At 37.3% G+C, this 25,113-nt stretch overlaps 1 protein-coding gene across 1 annotated transcript in view; it reads right to left on the reverse strand.

Annotated features, from left to right (window-relative positions):
• Nucleotides 1-22,671: 22,671 nt before the first annotated feature.
• IL1RAPL1 (interleukin 1 receptor accessory protein like 1) overlaps nt 22,672-25,113 on the reverse strand; it is a 674,106-nt gene continuing 671,664 nt past the window's right edge. Inside the window, exons 9-10 of the mRNA XM_061137691.1 lie at nt 23,828-23,998; nt 22,672-23,390 (exon numbers count right to left, since the gene is read on the reverse strand). Coding sequence (XP_060993674.1) covers nt 22,672-23,390; nt 23,828-23,998 — 890 coding nt within the window. The remainder of the gene's footprint in view (nt 23,391-23,827; nt 23,999-25,113) is intronic.

Below are 25,113 nucleotides of genomic sequence, written 5' to 3' on the forward strand. Positions count from 1 at the left end.
TTAAAAGAATACTGTCATTCTTTGTATCAGAAGGGAAACAATAGAGAAAATAGTGCAGGGCAACAATTCAGAGCCTTCTAAGTGTTTGTTTAGCAAATGTTAAATAGGAAAGTAGATAAGAGTTCCTAGGTTGCTGTGAATCAGAACAATGATAAATTGCCTGCATTTAGAGTATTCAGATTTCTTCTCTTAAATGGTAGCAAGAATCTTGTACATGATAAAGCAGATCTCATCCACCCAATATAATTATCAGCTTCTTGTATACTGAACATTGATGTGGCTGATTCCCAATCTGCATACAGCATTCAGCTATGAATTTGCTCTCTTATTTCTCCTTTATTTAGAAGTTAATCACTATGTAATGATTATTCTGTAGTGATTAACTTCTAAATAAAAGAGAATTAAGGCCTCATCAAATCCATAGCTCAAAAATACTTTCTACTGAGTCATCCAGGTATAGAACTAAATAATATAGCCTTATATTAACTGGAACATCTAATATACCCTAAATGGTGTTTTCACAGGTTTGAAAAAAAATGTAACTGCACACGTGATCTTAGAAAAATATTTAAGGCATTGGCAAGAATGCAGAGGAGAAAAATTACTCATAATCCTACCTCTAAAACCATTCTCAGTTAATCTCCAGTGACAAGCCTTTGAAGTAGGCATTATCATCCTTATTTTGTTCATTTTGAACCTGAGAATCTTAGAAGCTATACCAGAGTACAGAAGACTGGCAATCTTGTCATAAACATGGGACAACTCTAAAGAAACATCTCAACTTCACAGTTCCGGATGGGTGTCAGCTGAGGACTTCTGTGGAATGGCACCAGTGCCCAATTTCTGGCCCTGATCTGTGGATTAAAATATAAATGTTATGCCCTTTCCTTATCTCCAGGATATAGTGAGCAAGGATCGAAAGACATAATTAAAAAAAAAAATACATTTGGAAAGAGAAGAATAATGAACAGAGAGGTCACTGGTTTATGGAAATTCTGAAACCCTGGCAGGCAACATTACAGATTCTAGCACTCCACCACCACAAATGGGGACGTCTGTAACATGAAGCTATGGCTGAGAAGGACAATCCAATTGCAGTCTATACTTTTCTGGCCCAATCAGATCAGGAGTCAACAACTGCCTAGTTTTGACTTCATGGACTGTTGAGTGGGAGTGATAGAACTTTTAGCAAGAGGTGGGGACAGGCTCCTGCATACTCCATAGCTTGTCTAAGACCTAGCAGAAGGTAGAGCTACACAGTGGAAAGATCTCAACAGTTAGGATTGGGTCTCAGCTGACCAGGAACTCCTCCAGCAATGAAATTTGAGTGAGTTGGTCACCTGGATATTTTAAATTGTTGTAGTTCCTGGCAATACAGAACCCAGCTAGATACTGTCTATGTGTCATACCAATGCATATAACTTTAATGTTCACAAAACATTATGTGTTATTAGCTCTGTTTTACAGATGAAAAAAATTGGGGCTCAAATGGATTAACTCTAACTTGACAAAGGTCCATGACAAAGCTGAGAAGCTAGGACTGAAAATTATGTTTCTCCAAATAAAAAAACCCATGCCATTTTCTTTATATCATGCTAGGAGAAGAAAGAAGAGGGGATGGGGAGAATTAGAATTAGGAGGAGCAGAGTGGAGTTCAGAGGAGGTGGGGGGTTGATGCTGTCTTTTGGCTCTGAAGAAATCACTGTGCCAATTTACATTTTAACCCATAGTAAATAAACCCACAATAAATAAGCACACACATTACCTCATCTCCTGATGAGCTCAGCAACACTTGGTGCATCACCTCATTAGCATCTGTATGATTTTATTAGAATTTGTTCATATTTTTGAAAAAAATCTCACAATTTTAGTAAATGTCACTCTTTATTAACCTGGACAGTTTCCTCTTAGCATGTGTAGATTACTTCCATAGGCCTTTGCCCTCATCCTCCTCTATTCCTAATCCATATTTACTTTGAAAATCCTAATCCACAGAGTGAAATGACTGAGGTCAATATCAAACAAAACTGTATTTGATGTGTATGAACATGACTTTGGGCGACTTTGCTTAATAATGATTCAATGTAACTGCAATTTTATTCCATTTGGAATCTCTCTGGGACACAGGTGGCATTTTGCTAAGACTTTTAGCAGCCCAGCCACATGTAGTGCAGTTGATAGTACATACTTTCTGATGGAGGGGTTCAGGGAGACTATTTAATTGTACTTTCCATGGCTTGCTGCTGTGTACAGAAGAGCCAAGTAGGGAAGGTTCACCTTTGCCTCTCTATGGTGCTCATTTGCATATTTAAATATGCCTTGGATGCTCTCCCAGTTGTAGCTTAGTGGCTAATGTTTAAGCACATATTTGCATTTGAAAAAAAAAGTTGTGAAAAGAAGGAAAATATACATTTGATCAAAGAAATGCTAATGAGAATTCAATATAGCTTCAACTTTTCTATTCCTGTTCAAAGTGTTAGCATGACCTCTTAGCTAGACAACTCTCTGTGGTTTGTTCTCAGTTCTGGGGACATCATGTAGGAAGTAACTGAACTCTATGTGTTTTAGAATCTTTAGCAACAGAGTGATCCCTGGGGACTTCACTGATCCAGGTAAGTGAAGACTCCCCTCATGCTGGGCTACACCAACAGACCTACAAGCACTTTTCTGGCTCAACTTCAAAACAGAAGAAGGAGACCGGGAGTCAGGAACAGAGACAACAGTGGTCTAATGGATGGGGGAGCTTACATATCTGAAGCAAGGTCCTGGAGCGACACCCCAGTGTGTATGGCAGCTGGCAGGCAGGACAAGGTAGCAGTCTTCATTGGGGGAAGGGGGAGGGAATTTTAAGGAATTGACCTCAAAGTGGACTCATTAGTTACCAGGGAGATCAGTAGAGGGCACATTCCTCACAGCTCTTTTAATGAGAACAATCACCAGCTGGGGCAACAATGGAGGAAAGTCAGTCACGTGCTTAAGATACAGGTGAAGCAGCACTGTCGGGCAGGAGGTGGACAGAGAGCAAGACAATAGCCATCTTGAGTGGCCTGACCATACACTCCACCCCCTGAATATCATGCATGGCCCTTACAATCTTGGTCTGCCCTTCTTTGACAATATCTCTGGGGTTAGGTATGTAGGGGGCACTGTAACCAGATACCACAAATACAACACAGATAGCAGCAGCCAGAGAGTATCAAGAGTAAGAGACCTTGCACGCTCAGAATAGTCATTTGACAGGATGTGGACAAATTTTGGAGCCAAGTGCACATAAGGTCAATGGAAAGGGAGTCAACAGCAGCAATGCCCTGTTTACTTATAAGGAAGGTAAGGCCACTCCTGGTTTTCACAAACCCACAGCCACCCCCATGGGAAAGGGAAAGCCCAACTTTAAAAGAAAGTCTGGTGGTCAAACCAGGACTCAGCAGACACAGTATAGATGTGTCACCTCATGTTATGTTGAGGGCCATTAAGGGTGAACCCAGTAGGTCCTTTCAAACAAAAACCAGTTAATCCCATGCACTTCTGGACAGAAGTCAGCCTATTCCGCTCCACACGACATACATAGCCCGGGCTGGGGGACTCAACAGGCTGTCAGCTGTACAGTAACGTTTAGCGAGAGGGTCCTTCTGATGTACTAGCATTGAGACCAGAAGATGGTGAGTCTTTTTTCCCCATTGTCAGCAGTCCCCACATAGTCACATTAGGCGGGTCGATTTTTCATGGAACTATAGATGTGCACAACAGCAGCATCTCTCTGTGAGGCCAGTGTTGCCACAAACAGACTTTCTCCGTCAGACAAGGGATGAAATGTAGGACATATAACAGGCACAACACAGGGGAGATGATGACCATTAAGCAAAATACAAGCAGTAACCACATTCTGAGATAATACCACACCTACCTCTGGTTTTTGTCCTAGTCTGCAACACAGTTCAGAAAACTCAACTTTTTAATAAGAACATATCTAAAATCACATCTACAATGACCAATGACTAGTTTTAGTTTGGATGTTTGAACCACAGCTACTCCATTTTGACTTTCAAATGCATTCCCTTCCTCAGTGGCCAAAGCAGATGCACAGTGCAAGTCTGAAAGGCCACAAAACAGACTGCTCTGGTCAGTAAAATTTAAGTAAAACCATGTATAAGCCTGAATGACTTCCCCATAGCCTCAGTACATGCAGATTTCCCCATCAATTCCCCTTTTGATTGCAAATCTTCCAATAGAAAGCACTGATGATCAAAATATACATCCTTTGATGCTGGCGTGTGGGCTCCTACCCCAGGTTCAGATCATGTCCCCTAGTACTAGGTCTCCTTTGTATTTCCCTGGTCATTCATGTTGGGGGGAAATTAATCAGATCTCCTGAACAGGCTCAGAGGTATGTTAATGGGGAAACACTTCACAGGCTATGCATTTTATCATTTATACCCACTGTCACACAAGCATTGTATATGTGCTTTTAGCAGCGGACTTAAAGCAAGCAGTGTCACACTTCACGAGCAGTCATACTCTGTGACAATTTCACTAGGTAATCTTCTTTCCATCCAGAACATCAGGGCAAAAGTACGCCTAACACAACTTCATAAATACAGACCTCAATAAACAGAACTAGAATTGAACATCCACTGAAACATAATATTGTTCTCTCTAAAATTACCTTCATCTCTAACAAATACAGTCAGTCCAAGCATTTCCTGACTGGAAAACTTAATGCTTTAGTCTTCCTTTCCTAAGCAGGCAAAAGTAGGTAAACTGAGACCTGCTCAGCAACTAATGTTCTAATATTTTATTCTATTTGAAATGATCTATGTAGTCAATGAATTCTTTTAATTTAGTTTAGGGACTTCCCTGGTTGCCCAGTGGTTAAAAATCCACCTTGCAATGCAGGGGACAATGGTTCAGTCCCAGGTCTGGGAAGATCTCATGTCCGCCGGGCAAGCTCTGCAACGAGAAGCCACCACAATGAGGAGCTGGGGCACCTCAACTAGAGAAAGCCTGTGCAGCACTGATGGCCCAGCACAGGCATAAATAAATAAATAAAATAAAAATTTTTTTAAAGCTAAAACAACCCAGTTTAGTTTCAAGTTCCCAAAATCTGGACAGACTGTGTTAGACATTCACAAAAGGTAATTATTTCTGTAGAGTTTACCTAAAAGTTCTTATTTTTTCTCCTTTACTCTTAGAGATCATGGAAGATTCAAATTCCAGAGAGCCCAGGTAGACAATTTACATCTCAAAGGCACAAGAGAAGTACCAATTCCTTCTAGAAAGCTAGCTTGCTGCTGCTAAGTCACTTCAGTCGTGTCCAGACTCTGTGCGACCCCATAGACGGCAGCCCACCAGGCTCCGCTGTCCCTGGGATTCTCCAGGCAATAACACTGGCGTGGGTTGCCATTTCCTTCTCCAATGCATAAAAGTGAAAAGTGAAAGTGAAGTCACTCAGTCGTGTCCGACTCTTCGCTACCCCATGGACTGCAGACTACCAGGCTCCTCCATCCATGGGATTTTCCAGGCAAGAGTACTGGAGTGGGGAGAAAGCTAGCTTAACCAATTATAAAAGGTGCACTTTGAAACAACAGCAGAGCTATTAGAGGTCTTTGTTTTCCAGAACTCTTGAGAGCCTCCGTCCAGCAAGCCCCAATCTCCAGGGGGCCCCACAGACCAGCAGACAGCCACCCTGGGATTTCCTCTAACTTGTAGGATCACCCCTACAACTTTGGGGCCCAACGAGGTAGTGGTAGGCCACCCCAGGATTATACCCGCTTAGTATTTCTCGACATCTCGGCGCTCATGGGAGCTTCCTCCCTCTCCTGACCTTTGTTGGGCTGCGCCCCGCAGGCTCCAAGGTCTGCACTTGCTCAGCTTTAAGGCAGAAGAAAGAGCCCGGAGTCAGCGACACAGACATCAATGGTCTAATGGATGGGGGAGCTTACATGTCTGAAGCAAGGTCCTGGAGGACACCCCAGAGTGTGCAGCAGACAGCATGGCGGCAGTCTTCATTCCCCGAGGGAAGGGGAGATGGGCAGTTAAGGGGCAATTGACCTCAGGTGGGCTCATCAGTTACCAGGGAAACCAGAAGAGGGCAGGCCCCTCACCACCCCTTTGATGAGAACAATCTTCAGCTGGGGCCTGGGGCGAGTATGTAGGAAGCTCAGCCCTGTGCATAAGATACAGATAAAACAGGCACTTGTTGGGGGGTGGATGGACAGATAGCAAGAGAACAGTTATCTTGAGTGGCCAGACTATAGAATTTTTATTTATCTGTGGAGGGATCCCTGGGGACTTTGCTGATGGAGGTTTGGCCTTAGTTCATTACTAGTAAAATGAAACCTTAATATATGGCCTCCCCTAGTTCTCCTGTAAGCAGAGTGAGTTTTGACTAAGAAAGAACCCTTATGGGCTGGGAGGGGAGAAGGAAGAGATTTTCTTCCTGTACATTTTGTTACATTATATTTAATGGTATTCATGACCATCGGAGATTAGACAGTTTTGTTTAGATACCAAAAGTTGTGGACTTCATGTCTTTCAAAGGTCAACCACGTGGTGATTTCAGGAGGTGAGACCATATCCTAGACATCAACAGTTCAGTCCCACACATCCTTTCTCACTGATTCTGTGGTAGTCAGTCTGAAAAGATGGCCTCCAAGAACCATGCCTTCTGGAATTCATGCCTTTCTGTGGTCCCCTTGCACAATCAAGAACAATGAATCTGACTTGACTCACTTTAACCAACAGAACGTGGTGAAAATCATGCTGACCCTGAAGAAGGTCTAGTTGCCTTCACTGTTGTACTTCTGGGAAACTGGAACTGCCAGCTAAGAAGTCTAGTACCCAGTTGGAGAGACAACATGGAGAGACCTTGTGGGAGGCACCAGCTGGAGAGCAGAGGCCCTGGACTACATGAGGAGAGAGACAGAGCCATTGCAGCATCTCAGTTTACCCTCCATGTGTGTCCATTTCCATTGGTCCTATAACCACAACTGCTTGAGAGTTCCTAAATGAGCCCAGCAGTAGAACTCCCCAGCTGATCCTGGTCAATTCACAAGAATGATAACAGAAAGTTTATTGTTTCCAATCACTGGCTTTTGGGGTAGTTTGTTACATAACAATAGAGAGCTAAATCAATGCACTTCTCTCAGGTCTCTTTCCCCAGGCCTCTCATTTCCTCTTCTTTCCTTGCACATCATGCTGAGGTGAGAGGTGAGAGACTATTGCACTGGTTCCTACTCCAGCTTGTGGACATTACATATCCTTCTTTGGCCTTCTGCTGCCCACACCCCCAAGAACCATATAGCCTCTGAGTAGCCAGATATAGCACATCAAGTACATAAACTGAGGGTGTGTTTTATGTTTCTTATTAGCTGATTTGGTGACATACTTAGAGATTTGAGAATAAATGCTCTTAAATACAACCTATCGAAGTCCTTCCTGGACCACAGTGATAAACTACAAGTCAAAGATGTTTTGAACAATAAGAAAGGTGGAATGAAAAATGACTACATATATTTTCATTTTACATTAAGACAACCTGAATTTTAAAATGTAATCTCCAACTTGCTTTCAATAATACTAACTACCCTTTATTTATCACCTACTATGTACTATGCCTTCTATATATTACTTCTAACCTGTATTTACAAAGACCCAGCTACATGGCCTTCCTTTTCTTCCTTAAACATACCAAGCTCATTCCTGCCTCCAGGGCTTTGTATTAGTCTGTCCTTTGGACTCAACTGCTGTTAACGCCAGGTCTTTTCCTGGTTGTCCCCTTCTCTTGATTCTAGGTTCAGCCATAATTTTATGTCTTCCAAGCAGCCTTTCATAGCTACTCTATAAATTAACCTCCTCACGTAGTCACTTCCTATCACATCCCCCTAGTTTATATTGTCATTGCATGTGTTACTGTCTGAAATTTTCTCATTGATTCGAAAACTTGCCATATGTGTCACCTTCAAACAGAGTAAGACCCATGGGTCAAGAATACTGTCTCTCTGATTTTTTATTATGTCTCTAGCAACCAGAAAGATGTCTGACATTAATGAGTAAATGAAGCAACTTTCACAATTTACCTTCAGAGAAGGTATTATTGTCTACTTGTATGTCAGATGTGGAATTCAGGGGTAAAAGAGGTCACATAACACGCTCAAGGTCTCTCAACTTAAAGTAAATGACTTGTCTGCTCTTCAGCCTATCCTGCTGTCCCCTCCAGGACTTCCAGGCGGTTAGGTTAGCAAATAAACAACTCTGTCTTAAAGGGGGTCTAGAAAAGACCAGAACAGATAACCCGAGCAGAGTAAACAGCCACTCTCCCCTGCCAGAATCTCAAAACAAGCCCTAGAACATTTCTCTGGTGCATTTCTCCTATACATTTTAAGAGGTAAATGAGGTCTTTAAGGTTTAATTAAATTATTAAACATCATCAGCTCAAATCAATAGGTCTTAGTGGTGTAATGAGCTTACTTAACCAAAAATAACATGTGACCAAGAGTTGAAAAATCAAGTTGTCTTCTGAGACTGAATGTAGACAGAGCGCTTAAGGAGATCAGCTGCCCAAAGCAGATATTGACAAATGGATGGCTGAGGAGTTCTGTTAACACTCATATTCCAGGGAGCCAGAACAAGGCATGGCTATCTTATCGTCCTTAAAGCCGTATGATGTAACAGGAGGCTGAGGGGCATCTGGGAGTCCAGAAAAGGGAAATGTAGTCAGAATTTGTCTGTCTAGTTCTGTGTAAGGAAGAAAATGGCCATGACAGAGACTTTGCCTAAAGCTATATCTCAGAGGTGGAGACAGGTGTATCAAGACATTAAGTTCTTTCTACTAATTTTCCTCTTTATGATTCCACATTGGGCAAAACCAATTTTAGTTATGATTTGACTTTCCTACAAGGTGATAAGAACAGTCTGTCCACTATTAATAATTTTCATTTGCATTGAAGACGGTGTCTTAAACACCCGATCAGCATGAGTCTGTACAAGAGAGCAGGATCTGTCATAGGTCTGTTAATAGATCTTCACTTAGACAACGGGAGATCATATTTTCAGACCCTTAGACATGAAGGCCCACTGAAGTGCTATCCCAGGGGTCCCGCCCTAAGCTGACTCCCTGAATGTGTTGACACTATCATAGAAAAGTTGGGACTGTATGTACATGATCATCCACCAGCACTGGAACAGAGATGCTTGAAACGTTAGAGGAAGAAGAAAATCACTTATGCTGTCTGGGTGAGTGTGGAATGGAGCAGTTAAAGTTCATTTTTGTCTTCCTTTTTCTTTAAAGAGAGAGATTAGAGAGATGGGATGAAAAGGAGGACTCTATGTTGCTAATTCAGCCAAATTCTTTGATGAATCATAAGAAAAAAGTAGGATGTGTTAATATATTTGAGTCAGTAGGACAATTGTTGGGGGTGGGGAAGAGTAAGACATTAAGGGTCAACTTCTATAGGTTAATGTTTCATTGTTATTTTCATTAGTTTAGATGCTCTTTTTCTTTTAATGTCTGTAACAGTTTTGGGAGCGACTGCATCCACCCACTCTTGATTTGGACATTTCCTCCCTGGGTGTGACCTAATACAGTAGTAACTGCAGTTTTATACAGATGCTGAAAATATAACTATGCATCATTAAGAAGTAGCAATACTTACCATTGGTATAGGAATGTCTGTGATACACCAGAAATTAGGTTTTCATTTTAATGCCCTTGGCCTCTTGAAAAGGAAATGTTTTACAAATTAAAAAAAAAAATTCTACATTACTTCAGCAATTTTCCCACCTCCCATAGTGCTGTAGGCATGAAACCTCATGTCCAAAAAATGTGATTGCTTTTCTGGTTTTCTTGTCACAAGTCTTTTGCCCAGCAAAGAAGGTTTATTTTCAGTTTCCACATTTTTTCTTAATCATAAGTTTATAGACTACTATATAGCTCAGGGAACTCTACTCAACGCTCTGTGGGGACCTAAATGGGAAGGAATCAAAAAAGAGGGGATATATGTATACATATAGCTGATTCACTCTGCTGTACAGTAGAAATTAACTCAACATCGTAAATCAAGTATACTCCAATAAAACTTAATTAAAAAACATCAAAAAATAAATTCATTATTTAACTCCTTAAAAAAGTTCTTAGAAGTTTCTGAAAACCACTTACTGGATGATACTTATAAGAGCATGTATGAAAATCTACACATCTAGGATTATTGTCTTCTTTAATGATCCAGCCTCTTACTTTAATCTTCAAGAGACATTTTCAGCTTTGGAAATACTTCTTGGTTTCCAAACCACCTCACAATCACATTTATAGATTTCAAAGAGGGGCATTTAACTAAATACAGGTACGTGATAAGGAGATATATATTTATGTGTGTGTGTGTGTGTGTGTGTATCTTCTGAGACTGAAAGTTTATGTGTGTGTATATATATGTATATATATATAAGTACACCATTTCTGTTTTTTGTAAATATGTTCTTTCTAATAAACCTTGCAACTTTTTTAGCCCAAGACATACATTCCCTAATAGCCAGGTACATAGAGAACTTTTTATAAATGGAAGAATTTTCTTTATGTATTAGCTTTGATGTCATAAACATGTAATAAGGAGCATGGTGTGCCATTAAATTGTCTTATTGTTCTTAATTTTAGAAAATAAATATAACTTTAAACTGAAGAATGAAGAATAAAAGTTTTCCTAAAATCAAAACACTCTTTATATTTTTTATATATATATTCTTGCATCGAATGGCAAACCGCATTTATATAATTATTTTTAGCATTATACTCACAAAAATGGATCTTGCTATGGTTTTCAAGATCTACTGGCGTTGATTAAAAGAAGTTTGCATACTCAACTTAGTCACATTGCTTTATTTCTGTTGTTGTTGGTGGTGGTATTGTTCAGTTCACAAAGAAGGTACTTCAAGTCATCATATCCTTGCATTTAACCAAGTGAAAGAGTCATCTTGAAAGAAAACATTTTACAAACTAGACACATACCCTGTTTATTTTCTCCGAAAAATGCACTCCATAAAGCAAGTCCATTTTTTAAACTTTTCCCAATATTATACAAAAATATTCTTATGCAAGTAATAAATGTATCTTTAAACATCCAACTTTTTTGAAATTTAAAGCAGTCACACCAAAAGTTATCATTGTTAATTTTTAATCTAAACATAGAACACCTTGTGCTTATAAACTGCTGTTAACATGTGCTCATATACTCTTTACATGGATCTGGCAGATATACTCTGCTGTTATCCACTAAACTATGTAAAAAAGTATAATCAGTGCAGAACTTGCCTATTTTTAAACAATGTTCTTTAACCATCCTCATATATGTTTGTTATATATAATTTCTTTTTGGAAAAAATTTTAAGGCAAGTGCAATCAAAATTACAAAATCACTATTTCTATTGCTAACATATGCAGCATTCATAGTGAGTGAGTGATCTCCTTCCTTTGTAAAAATGAAAGTACAAAATGCTAAGTAGGTTATACTTGCTAGAGCTGATTATGTAGTCTTACCTATTAAGTCATAAAGTCTTTAGAGATAACACAAAAGCATACATCTTTAAAGATCTTTCAAGATATCAACACAAATGCTATACCAGCAGCAATCTGCTATCCCCTTTCTGTAATTTGTTGTTGCAGGTCCAGTTTTCTCATGAAAATACACAGCAAGTTATTCAGATGCCCATTTTGAAGATGACTATGACTACAAGGTCACCTTGAGGCAAAGGATACTTAAGGTTCAGTACTCATAAAATCCTCGGTTGTAAGTTCACTTAATTCTATTGTGTTTCTATTTCACTTCGGTGATGGCCTGGATTCTGTAAAGTAAGAGAAAACTTAAAAAAAAAAAAGAAAAAGAAAGAAAGAAAGAAACTTACCAGTAACTGTATCTCTAAAGTTAGATTTTGCTGAGGACATGTTATTTGCTCGGGACATAATTTAAATGGAATCTGAAAAAATAAGTTATTTCACAGCCCTGGAAAAATAAAATCGACTGAAAGATAGGAAATTCATGGTAATAACTTTGGGGTTTTCATAGACTTTTCTTATGATAGTTGCTGACTGCAATGCCTTCCCTTGTTTTTATAAATAAATAATTCAGGGCTACCATGTAATGGAAAAAGTAGGAAATGGAAACAATCACAGAATTTTTATGGGAAAACAAGAATGAGCTGACCCTCTCCTTTAGGATAAAATGCATGTTCTTAGAGAAAAGTGAGTTGAACAGAAATGTGGGTATTTATTTTTAGCCTGTGCCAAAATGATTCACTGGGTCATTTCCTGATGGAGTGCATTATCTTGGTAATTCTTATAACTCTTTATCTAATGTAGCCCATATATTGATTAAGGTTATTTAAATGTAATGCCAGTGTGCATTTTCGATTAGATCACACATACCTTACACATGCACGCACACTAAATACTTCATGTTGTCCAAGTTGACTGTTTTGAACTATTGTTGTCCAGAATGCTTTCTAAAAAGAAATCCAGCTTAATTGGCATATTGTCTCTTTCAGTTCAGTGTAGAAATAAAAAAGGCTATATTGCGCTCAATAAAATTCTACTGTTGAGTATGATTTTTTGGGTGTTCTAGTGTTATAAAACTCAAGATAGTAAGTGGGCCTACAGTGGCTGTGGAAGTCACTAGCACATGAAAAGTGGGAAAACTGAAACCATTTCTCTAGGAACTCTTTGATGTGGCCACTCCACAAAGAATATATAAGGATATTTTCTTTTAACTAACAGAAGCCGTGTCCTTGAAATTTGCACTTCAGATGAGTGACATGATTTGTTTGTGAGACTCAGACATCAAACAGGACATTTCTTCTTAAGAAACAGAAGCTGGCAACCTCATCACTGATACTCATTCCTGGCATAACACAGAACATAAAGACCAATGCTAGCCTAGTGAGATAAATCTATGTGGCTAGAAATATATTGTTAGAATAAGTGATTGAGGTGTGAAATACAGAACCAACCGGTTTGTCATTGTTGTGTAGGTTGTCATTTTTCTGAAATGATGAGAGATGATGCATTTAGTGGATCATCTCACATAGAATTAACTAAATTTATTGTCACTGAACCAATATAGTCTTGAACTGTATGTCATTCACTGATATAGGGTTCCCCAAATTACGTGCTCATAAACATTTCCTGGAATTTAATTGTTTTGGAGTGTGAGACAGTAATTTATGCTTTTAAGAAATGCTACAAGCAATTCTTATGCTAAAGGACGTTTGGGAAAGTCTTCATTAGAGCTTATCTTTCTATGAATTCATTGTTAATGTGAGGAAAATAATTGTTAATTAAGTCTAAAAAATTTAGCACATTTTATATTGATGTATTTATTTTCACAACCAACATCTTTGGTATCCCTGTATATTCTTGCTACTTTTTTCTTCCTTAACAGAAAGAGAAGTAACAATAGATCTGTATTTTCTTAGAAGGGAGGTGTTTTTATTTAATGCTTAACTATTAATTATTTTTCTTCTACAATGGTACAATTACTTTTTTGAAGTCATATATTTCATGACAAAGTTGCTTGTCTTGACTAGTTTTTTGTGTGTGTCCTTTTTGAGAAATTCTCATATAAACTGTTATTGTCTATATCGTTCGGCTTTTCTCAGGGCTTCATTGTGAGTTCTGGTGAACAAACTGGGAGGAATTATTAAAAGCAAGACCCAGTTTATGGTGACGTTCATCCACTGCAAACTTTAATTTTGTATTCGAAAGAGTAACACCAGTTGTAATGATAGAAACAATAAACCCTACACCCTGTGTTTCTCAAAGAGGGGAGGTCCTTGGGCCACCACGTTAGAATTACCTGTGGAGCTTGTTAAGTAACAGATTCTGAACCCCACTCCAGTATCATAGGCATTCAATCTGAATTTCCATTTTTAACTAACTCCCCAGGCAACTGTTCTGATGTCTAAAATTTGAGACTCATCTGTTTGGCTCCTATAGTTTTCAACTGTTGGTTATCTTATAGAATCACCCGGAGGGTGTTAAACAAACAAAGCAATGGACTAACAATAGGGACAAACTGGATTAATTTTATCTGAAATCTCTGGGACCTTGGGATGTTTTAAATTTCCCTGGTGCACCGAGGTCTTAGAATTATTACTAGCAGACCCATTAGAAGGAGGCTATGAAAGAACCATCCCACTCCTCACCAAACCTTTATATCACAGTATCAAGCACGCCAAAATCCTAATTTCTATTCATATTAGAACATTTAGCAATAATTTTCCCATTTTATTGAGGAAAAGCATGCTGAGGCCACTGAGGGAAGGATTTGCATTCCGCGCTTGGTCTTCCTTTGAAGTTCATAGTTGTGTAAACAGTTCTTTATTTGCCAAAGACAATCGAACTGAGATACTTCATTGTTTAATGTAAACCAGCTACTGATTTTCATAGTTTTATAGTTCTGTTTGTCATACATATGGGCTTTTGACATGTTATTCTGCTCTCTGATTTTGAGGGTGTTCTTTTTTATTTCCCAGAAGTTGGAAATTGGACTGCCTTAGTTTTTCCATAATCCAGTCATTCATAAACCATTTTGATGACCTTTCCTAGACTATTATTTACCTATGTTTTTGTTTAATCATTTACTATATATTATTCTATCTGAAACAGTATCCACAAAGTCATTTGATCTACTACTTGTTTTTTTTTTAAATTTTAACACATTTTAAATCAAATACATAACTATTCAAATGAAAACTTCCCTCTGTGTACCATCTCAAACCAACATATCACTGGAATAAAAATCCCTAATTTGGGCAAACAACTGGCTAAAGTATTCATCAAATTTAGATATTCTTTATTCTTCAGAGTTTCACCCCACCCTCCTCCATACACATCAGTACTACTGGGCATTAAACAGTGACTGAAAATGTAAGCTTAATCAACGAATTTGCTTGCATTACTCTTACAGGCCTACATACATGATAAAAATCCCACAGCAGTAAGTGATTGGGTTACTACTATTTTAATTTTCTGAATATTTGCCTCATTGTATGTTTCTATTTTTCCAGTAGATGAGGATCTATATCAGTTAGGAGTCTTCTAGAAATAAGAAAGATGTTTCATGAGTATCAGTCTTTTAACCAGTTGTTAATAATATGAGTGTAATTGAAAGCTTCTGAGAATTTATGTGTGTGTGTGTATGTGTGTGTGTGATGTGCACACATAGTCCCAAATGTTCTTCAGCTATAGAGTTCTTTCCTGGTATTTTTAATAATAGGTCAGGTCCTATGACTCACAATTTAAAATATAATATATAAAATATACACTGAGTCATAACTCATACAACATTTTACTTTTTCAGTAGAAGTTATTTTTTTCACACTGAAAAATCCTATTGAGGTAGAAATGACTTTATGAAATTTTAAATTTATCAATTACTTTGACATTCAATCTGAAATAATCTTAAGTTTTAAAAAATATTACTTTCCATTTTTCATAATAATTTATCTCTGCTTCATTTTTAATAAGTGCTTCTTAAAAGGCTGTGCTAAGACATGAATTTTGCTAAAACAGCCCATTTATTCTAAAAGGTTTATGGTTATTCACTTGTTATCCTTGTGATGGAACGATTTACCACTTTCCCCCTCCCCCAAATAAATAAATAACAATTTTATTTATCTTTAACATAAAATGAAAAAGGCAAAAATATTTCCTTTTAGGAGTAAGTATGCATAACAACTAGGTGGAAACTGAGTGGAAAAAAAAAAACCAAACACTGATTAAAGATGTTGATCATTTTAAAATATTACCTGAGGGGACTTTATTTTAAGGTCCTTACGTTCGCGCATGCTCAGTCGCTAAGTCGTCTCTGACTCTTTGTGATCCCATGGACTGTAGCCCACCAGGCTCTTCTGTCCATGCTATTTTTCTAGGCAAGAATACTGGAGTGGGTTGCCATTTCCTCCTCCAGGGGGTTTTCCTGACCCAGGGATCGAACCCATGACTCCCGTGTCTCCTGCTTTGGCAGGCAGGTTCTTTACCACTGAGCCACCTGGGAAGCCCATCCTTATGTGAGTGGTACCTTAAAAAGAAAGGAATAAAATACCTGGGGATCAAGAAGTAAGGGAAAGAAACAGCAAAGAAGATTTACATGTTATCATCCCTTTCATTTCTGTTCCTCAAAGGATTGTATGAAATAGTTGAAAGGAAAATGCAGAATTTAACCTTGAAAAGATCATTAACATGATAATGACTTTTAAGAGATTGAATTTGTGACTCAAATTTCTCAAAAATCGAGAAGTGAAGAAAACAAAGAAGGATTGTAAGTGAACTTGACTTTTTAACAAAGTTTTTCTTTTTGTTCAGCCAGTTGGCCATTTCTTAAGTCCCTTTCTCCATAATCTTAATATGAATTATGTCTAAGAATTATAAGCTTATATAGACATAAACAGAGAGGGAAAGAGAAATATAACAAGAGTTGTCAAATTAACGAAGGTACTTACATAGGTTCCAACAACACATTATTTAATTTATTTTCATCTATGATCAGGTAGAAACCAGAAGAAACATATGTAGCTTAATAAATAATTTAATTTCTTGAATTTCTATGTAACATATAAATTTATTTTTACAGGATATATAGAGAGCATACTCATAGAGAGCAACAGACTTATGAAACAACTATAAAACACAAATTATAATTCAAGTTTAAAATTTCTCATTTTTACACTTGTATTTGTCTATTGTCCTATTGCTAGTCAAAGCAAAACCAAATATATAATTGTAAGTATTCTAAGAAAAAAAGGAGCGCCTCCATCACCTACGCATGTTACATACATTCTAGATTGTACAAAATCAAAGAGGGTAGGCAAAACTAAAGGGAAACACTATGGAAAATGCACTTTTTACTGACTGTTGAACATATCTGAAAGTATCTGAGTTTAAAATTTGATTTGAACACCAGCAGAGGAAAATGACCAAATTCATTTTCCTATTTGGGTTCTCTCAAACTCTGAAACTGTAAAAGTTTTTACAATTTAATAGCAGATTATATGAACATATCTCCACTACTTCAGTGGAAAAAACACACTAAGGATTCTAGCTACCAGGAGCATATGTTGTGAGGAATATGGACAACTGTCCACATATACTAACAGAAAGATGTCTTCATCCCAGTTGAGAATTAACCTAAAACACTCACATCCAATCTCCCCAAATTTAGTCTCTCATTGACTAGTAAGGATAGATCCAAATTACTTTGCCACATGTTCATGCACTATGTAATATGTCATTTTACATTAAATCTTTTTTTTTTTTTAATGACCAGCATGCCCTTTGAAACTTAAGGTTATCTGGACTATGAAGACTGAAATTTACACAACATCAATATTACATGTAAGAGTCTCAAGTTCATGTGCAGTTCTTCAATTTCTACTCATTTAGTAGTGGAGGAAATATACTGTAATGACTTGCCTTTGTTAGGAAGAGAAGATTTTTCAGGCTGTGGACGCTGGGGGATGTATTGTGAAGGTAGTTAACGTAGTGAATGGTAGAAACACAACCGTGCCTTACTTATTTCAGTGAACAATTCAGAAACCTGAGTTTGTCAGTGGACTCAGAGACTTTAGAGGGGCACTTCCTAAAGGGCAAAAGGAAATTTGTCTTTTTATGTCTTTTTATTTGTAGAGATGTTTTGTGTTCTGGAAGGAAGAAATGATACTTGATGGAAAAATCAGAGCTGAGTTCTTTCTTTTCAGTCTGGGCATTTTCTATACATGTGACTGAAGTTTGATGATGACAAAACAGAGAAGATTAGGATTAACTAGTCATCATCATCACCATCATCGTCCTCCCCTTTACTCACACTGAGTCAGGTCTTACAGTTCCTTGTGGCAGTATCTTAATTAACATAGCACCAACTTTCATCTTGCTGCCCACCAGGAGCAAAAAGTAAAACTTGAAATTACCACCATGTCAGTTCATTCTCAAAATTCTTCATATTGCCCCAAAGTTATATCATAAATCCTGAAACTGGCATAAACTCAGTTGCTGAAAACCAAGTACATAACCAACTCTAAATCTTAGCATAAGAAAACCTGGTCCCTTTGGAAAAACATGTCAAATGGTTGTTTCTTCTACTCCTGCCCTAAGTTATTTCTTCTTAATTTTGTTGTAGGAAAACAATTAAATCAACCCAGAAAAAAGTTTAATGACATAAGGCATCATGTCAAATTGCATGATTTCACATTCCCTACCCCTCAGTTATCTTTTGAGTAAATTAAGAAATGAATAAACTATCAACTTTCATTTATTTGGGTGTGAATTACTTGGTCATCTAAGTTTTGCCTCACTATAAACCAAGTCTCCCACAAAGTTGGGTCATGTTGGAATTGCCTCTGTTTGTTTAAATAATAATCATTCCCTGAATTTTCACGAATGAAGGTAAGAAATAGTAGCCATAACAGTGTCTGCAAGATACGTGGTTTATCTCAATGTCAGTTTCTGAGGATACGCTTTATATCCAAATATCATAGCTTTTTAGGTGATGGATGTCTTTGAAGACTCACATCCCAGAAAACACAGTTTTGTACATTTTCACAATTCTGTCTGGAATTTCAAGTGTTTCCTTACTTCCTTTAATCAGTCTTACATACTTAAGGTGTCCTTAAACCCACGTTTAAGGTCTATTGTTAAGGACAATGCAAATTTGACTGTTGGTTGCTTTCTTTGTTCAGAATAATAAAGTGGGAGGTGTTAGTGATAAGGCAAGGAATAGCTCTGCTTCCATTGACAAGTTACTCCTTTTAGGGAACTCAGTTGCATCATCATCTCTTTGTAATAACTGTATAGGTTGTTAAAAAATTCTTTAGTAATAGGGAATATGTGTCTGTAGATAGAATTTCTAACCCATTTAATAATGGGAATAATGATCAAGCAAGTTCAGATCAGAAACAGTAAGGGATTTTCTGCTTCTGTGTCTCTATGTTCTCTTAGTTCCAGTCTGTCATTTTACTTGCATGGTATCAGTGATCTTTGAATTTCACTAAGCTTTCTTCTGGGACTAATGATATAAACTTAAACTAAATTAAAACAAGAAAGAAATTAAGCACAAGATGAAAAATACTTCTTACAAAAAGGAGAACTAGAGCATCCAGAACCTGAAAAAAATTTACAAATATACGAATGAATGTTTTCTTAGAAATGATGATCTTAATTTACTTAAGTGGTACCTGTCAAAGTTAATGACCATTCTAGGATAAACAAAACTTACTTGGCGTTTAGGGTCAGCTCTCAGTTAACATCTGTTCTTGTTATAAAATGCTAAATAGTAATGAAATAAGGAAGGAAGAAGTATTTAGGTATTTAAGTCAACAGGGTTCAAATGCATATACTGTGAAGAAAGTAATCAACACAGAATGGTTGACTGAAACAATCAGGGGTTTAGCTATAGAAACAGAGTAGGTTCAGGTGTCTTAGGTCATTGTGTCTCGGATTTATTTCATATACTTGATCTTAAATCAGCTGGCTGCATGAGACACAAAATCCTTCTCTGCCCACAGAAGACCTAAGGAACGGATTACAAATTAAATAATCAAAGATTTGAGCACCAGTATAAAGGGTAGGACGCTCATAGGCAGCAAGTAGAGGTTACATTAAAAAACCAGGTGGACTTAGGAATCCATAACATGTCACTTGTGGTCTGAGTAGCAAATGATGAAAAACAGGCAATACCAAATATCACACATATCCAAGTTCAGATGTCCATTATCTCCCTCAGCTTGGCTAACAAATTCACACTTTCAACTGTGTTTTTACAACTAGAATATTCTTATCCCCCACAGCCCCCACAGAAAAAAGAGAAGGATGAAACCTAAGCACTAGGGAAAATACATTTTTTTCTCTCTTTATTGTGAATTCTAACATAACTTTTGTTAAACATAGAGCACGTGAACACATGACAGTTTCTTTCATTTGTTCTCACATGTAGCTGATAGAGGAATACTCGGGAGGAATGTTTCTAAAGCCATAGAGAACTTCTTCTTCCATTGATTTTCTAGAAATATGACAAAGCATTAGAGGAAAAAGAAAAGCGTTTTTTAAGTTGTGAGAATATCAAATATTACCCATCAACCCCTGAATCATGCTATTCAAAGTGCTTAAATCTACACTAAAAATAGAACAAAAAATGTACTCCCAATGCAGCTAAATTAACACCTATGGATGCCTAAAATATGACTGTGGTCTGAATACTTCCTCTACTTTTATTCCACACTTCCATCGTGCACTTAAAAAAATTAAAAAAATAAAAAAACAAAGAAAGAAATAAACCAGGCCATTGCCATGTTTATAGTTTTCTGAGCACTGGGGGAATCTGGAATCCAGTCCAGTGACGTCACTGCCACCAGTCCCTGACAGGTGTCCATAGTATAAACAATGGCCTTCTTGAATTCTGAAAACAACCCAATGTGCAAAGCTGACCTTAAAGTTTATGTGTCCTTGCAGCTTCAGTTCTGGTTTGTGAAAATGTAACACAGGTCCAAGGGGAGCACGGGAATAAAAAGAACAGATTGTGGACAAGGACCCAGGCAAGTTGTCAGGGAAATAAGCATTTTTTTTTTTAGCAAATAAAAATTAATGCACATCCTAAAGCTCCTTTACCTTGTCACACAAACATGAGATATTCGCAGCTTTACAAAATTCTTATAATCATCTCTCACACATTTGCAATTCAATTTTACCCTCACCAATGAACTCTACTGAAGTTTACATTTTTGTGTGTGTGGCCAACTCATACCTTAGTATTGTGACCAAAACTGTAGAATTGTTTTCTCATTATATGGTGGTAGGAATAAACCAAACATACAATAGTCACTACACAAGCCCACGGACGATGGCTGGAATGGAAGTTCCTACACTGAATCACTAAAGTAATGCATAAGTTCTATTATCAGTGTTTTCATCACATCGATTTTTTTAAAAACTAAAAGCTACTTAGGTAATATTTCCCTTTAGCAATTTTGCCCTCTGCAAGTTCCTTTAGGATTGATTTTGTATCATTTTCAACATGAATATGTATTAGCTACTTATGTCATTGATTTCAAACATAAAGCTAAATGGTAAGAGATGTATTTCCTGGGAGCATCAGCTTCCTGATTCTGACAGAATTATACAGTTAAAATAAAACTAATTTTTTATACAGTAAAATTATTTTAAATACTTTCTCATCTAGTTTAAAAACTATTTTGTGTAAATAATGTTTATTTTGAAAATACTGATTTCTGTTGGTAATCATATGTTTGACCTCCTGAGTTCTTATATAAACACTTTGAGATTAATAAGTGTTGCTTATGTTCACAAACTGAAACCAAACACTTGATTCTGATTATAGCACTGAAAATTAAATACAGTGAAGTAACATTTAAATACAAGGGGACCCCATAATAAGTTTCACAGATTTGCACTGACTCTTTAGAAAATAACATTTTCTATAATACAAGGTGACAAAACATATTTGATGACACATCCTGTCCTTCCCTTTGGTTTGGAAGCCTTCAATGTAAATTTCATTTTGACTTGTGTTGATTCACCCTTTTGAGTTAACTTGCCTGGCATTTGCACATAATCTCATTTGCAGAAAATCATAGAGGGAAAAGAGGAAGTAGAATAGTAAACAAAAACAGCCACGAACACATTCATGCCTTTCCAGGAAGTGATCAAATATAGGGCTTGATTTTTTTGTTTTGTTTTTTTTGTTTGTTTGTTTTTTTTTGTGTTTTTTTTTGTTTTTGTTTCTTTTGTTTTGTTCTGTGTTTTTATATATATATATATATATATATTTATATAAGGGTACATCAACTCATTTAAAAAACGGAAACAGCACACTCTCCCCCATTTTCATGCCCTTGATCTTCTCTTCTTAGCACTCTGTAGTGGTCACTGTCAAGTGACTAGCACACTTTTGGGTCTGGAGTGTATTCTGACGAGCAGTGAATTAAATGTTAAGACAGTTGGACCCCACCCCCCTACCCCTTCTCAGAGTTTACACGTCATGCCGCCATTAGAAGGGTAGAGGTGGGGAGTGAGGTGGGACAAGGAAGAGATTCAGGGCTCTGACTGGTGGGGCCCTCCTATGAGCAAGTGTTCTCATTATTTTTTTTTTTTCCCGAGTGGCAATGCTGGCATTCGTTGCACTGCTTTCTGAAGGCCCACATGGCCCTGCTGATCCTAGGTAGAACCCAAGAGAGGATCCGGTGCTCCTTGTCCCATCGGATAGATTTGTCCAAGCACCCCAAGGAAATGTTAAAAGCAAAACAAAAATCAAGGAAAGGAAATAAAAACCCATTCTAAAACTAAACTAATGAAGCAAAAAAGGGTTTTCTGTCTATACATAAGTCTCTTCTTTAAAAAAAGGTAAATTTACAAATTCCAATGACATATAAAACAAAGTCAAAAAATGTAATGGTAAGAGACATGGTAAAACAGGAAGACACTGATGCTACAAAGAAATTGCAAAAAACATATGTACAAGACCCTGTTTTTCCTCATGTTCTAGAGATTGTAATGCATGTTTTTGTTTTTTTTTTTGTTTTGTTTTGTTTTTTTTAAACAGCAGCAGTCGAGGATTTAGTTCCAGGCACTGGACTGCAGACTCTACTCAAACTCCCAGGGACGGGGTGTCCCTTGCTTTTCTGTCACCAGATCACACTGGATATACTGGTCTCCCGTGGCAACAGCGGCAGGATGGCACTGTTTGTGTGGGCCTCGTCTGGATTCTGCTCCCTGCTCGATTTTGTCTGTGGCCGCTGCCCGTTGATGAGTGTCATAGGGATGTTACAATAGGTATGCTGATTGCCTATGGAGGTAAGAGGCAGGGTGCCAGTAGGAGGTACGTCATACTCGTAGCTTCGGTAGTAGTGTTTCTGACGCATTTGTGAATGGTAAGTGTTATGAAAGGTGGATCGGAGATCTGGATGGGCAGTGGCTAGAGCTGTGGAGGTGGCGGCAGCCATGGAGATGGCTGAGACAGTCTGCAGCTCCCCAAAAGGCCCCTGCTCACTAACATCTAAAGCCTGCTCATGTGTAATGGGTTCTATCCTCTTAAAAGGCATTTCGTATTGTAAACGTTTCCAGAACTTAGAGTTCAACTTGTTGCATTTTGGTCCATGCCACTTAATAACGGTCAGGAGCTTGATGGTGTGCTTGAGGGCCTCCACCTCCTGGTAGTTCATAATTCCTCGTAGCTCACTGCACTCAATGAGTATCACTTTAATTTCTCCAGTCACAAGCATGTTTCGAAGTCTGGTCTCCAGCTCAAAGATGCTCCAGCCTCTTCTGACTACGTAATTGGGGGTCATGACAATAATCAGCCGCTTGCTCTGATCTACACACCTTGCCACATCTTCAATGTATGCTACAACAGAGAAAAGGGTTTATCAGAATAAGTAAATTGAACATTTGGTCCAGAAAGCCCCAATGGATTCTCTTTCACACATGAAAATGAGAATTGTTGGTTGTTAGGTAAACCTTGAGAAGATGAAAATAGCCAATGATCACTTAGAAAAGAGGATGGGGCTTTTGCTTCTCTTAGTGATAGAAATATTTTCCCAGGTACAAATCTCTCATTTGGTTTTTTTAAATGTCAAGGCTCATAACATGAGACGCTTTATAGAAGAGTGGAAGTGGCTTCCTCAGGGGTATCAAAACTTATTTTTCATTTGAACATATCATGCCATTTCTTGAGAAACTGACAGATGTAGAAGAAGCAAAAGTTAAAATTTTACCCAAAAATGATGACTACACAGACAGTTAGAAGGATACTCACACTCTTAAATGAAAACATTAACTTACTTCCAGTTGGGATTAAATCTCTATCTGGTATAAACAACTTATATCCATAATGCTTTTCAAGCATATCAGGCAGGATTTCAAGAGCAAAGCGTTCTTCTTCCCCAGTCTCTTGATTCCACTGGTCAGGATCCACTTTGGTATATGATAAGTATGCATCGTAATCTTTATTATCTGTCAAGAACATTACAGAGTAAAGCTGAAGTCACTACTCTACAAAGAAAGCAATAGGACATGAGAACAATCACCTTATTTCATAAGTATCTCCAAATGTCCCACTTCTCGGAGACCAGAGGAAGAAGTTTTTATTAATTTTCATTAATAATTCAATAATGCCAAGTATCGTGGAATGAATTTGGGGGTATAAAGGAGTTACATTTTGTTGTTATTAAGACAGTAGGAGAAAAATTAATGAAAACAGCAATGAAATGTTAACATTAAACATTTTTGATGCATAGATCATAGAGAATTTTGACAGCTTATAATAGCCACATATTTGGATAATATGTTCTTATTCTATGTAATTGTACATTTCACCTAATCCTTCTTTTGATGATTTTACCCTGTTGAAAAAAAAAAGAAAGAAAATTGAAATTGGCTTGGCTGGCTTGAGGAATGGTTTTTAGGTTGTGTGCTGTGTGGTTTTAGGTCGTGCTGATTTTCTTTTGGGGAAAAGATAAAACAAAATTTGGAATAATTAATTTTTCTTTGGGAGCTGGTTCTTAGAGTTCAGTATTAAGACTATTAATATGCTGAATTATTATAGAAAAACATATTGTTTTCCTGATCCTCACTTATCTTACATGTAAATTACTGCCTAATTTTATTTCATGTTAATCAGTTTGACTGAAAGAATCAAAAAGTATAATACAAATGAATTAAACTTAGTTCCAAAATTTGATTTCTTTCTTCATTCTTCTCGCTTTTTACATGAGAACCCTTCAAATATTTGATGACTACTATTGTGCGTTATCTTTATCTTAGCATAAACATCCCAAAATTCTCATTTGTTGTTTCTTAGAACAAGAAGTCATTGATCTTCTGCAAAATCTCATCTGTCAATTTCCTTTTCATAGTGTGATATCAGGATTCATAATTCACTTCAATTCTAAATACTATCAGTAGGCTATATCTGTCAATATCAATATGCTTAGGTCTTTTTTGTGCTTCCTTGATGATTGTCATTGATTTCTTTTGATTATTAGATTTGATTATTATTAGATCAAGTTGAGTTGAAACACTCATATTTCAGAACAAAAGGATGTTGGCATTTGGTGTAGAAAATTTAA

Source organism: Dama dama, chromosome X (assembly GCF_033118175.1).
Source record: "Dama dama isolate Ldn47 chromosome X, ASM3311817v1, whole genome shotgun sequence".
Classification (NCBI taxonomy): domain Eukaryota; kingdom Metazoa; phylum Chordata; class Mammalia; order Artiodactyla; family Cervidae; genus Dama; species Dama dama.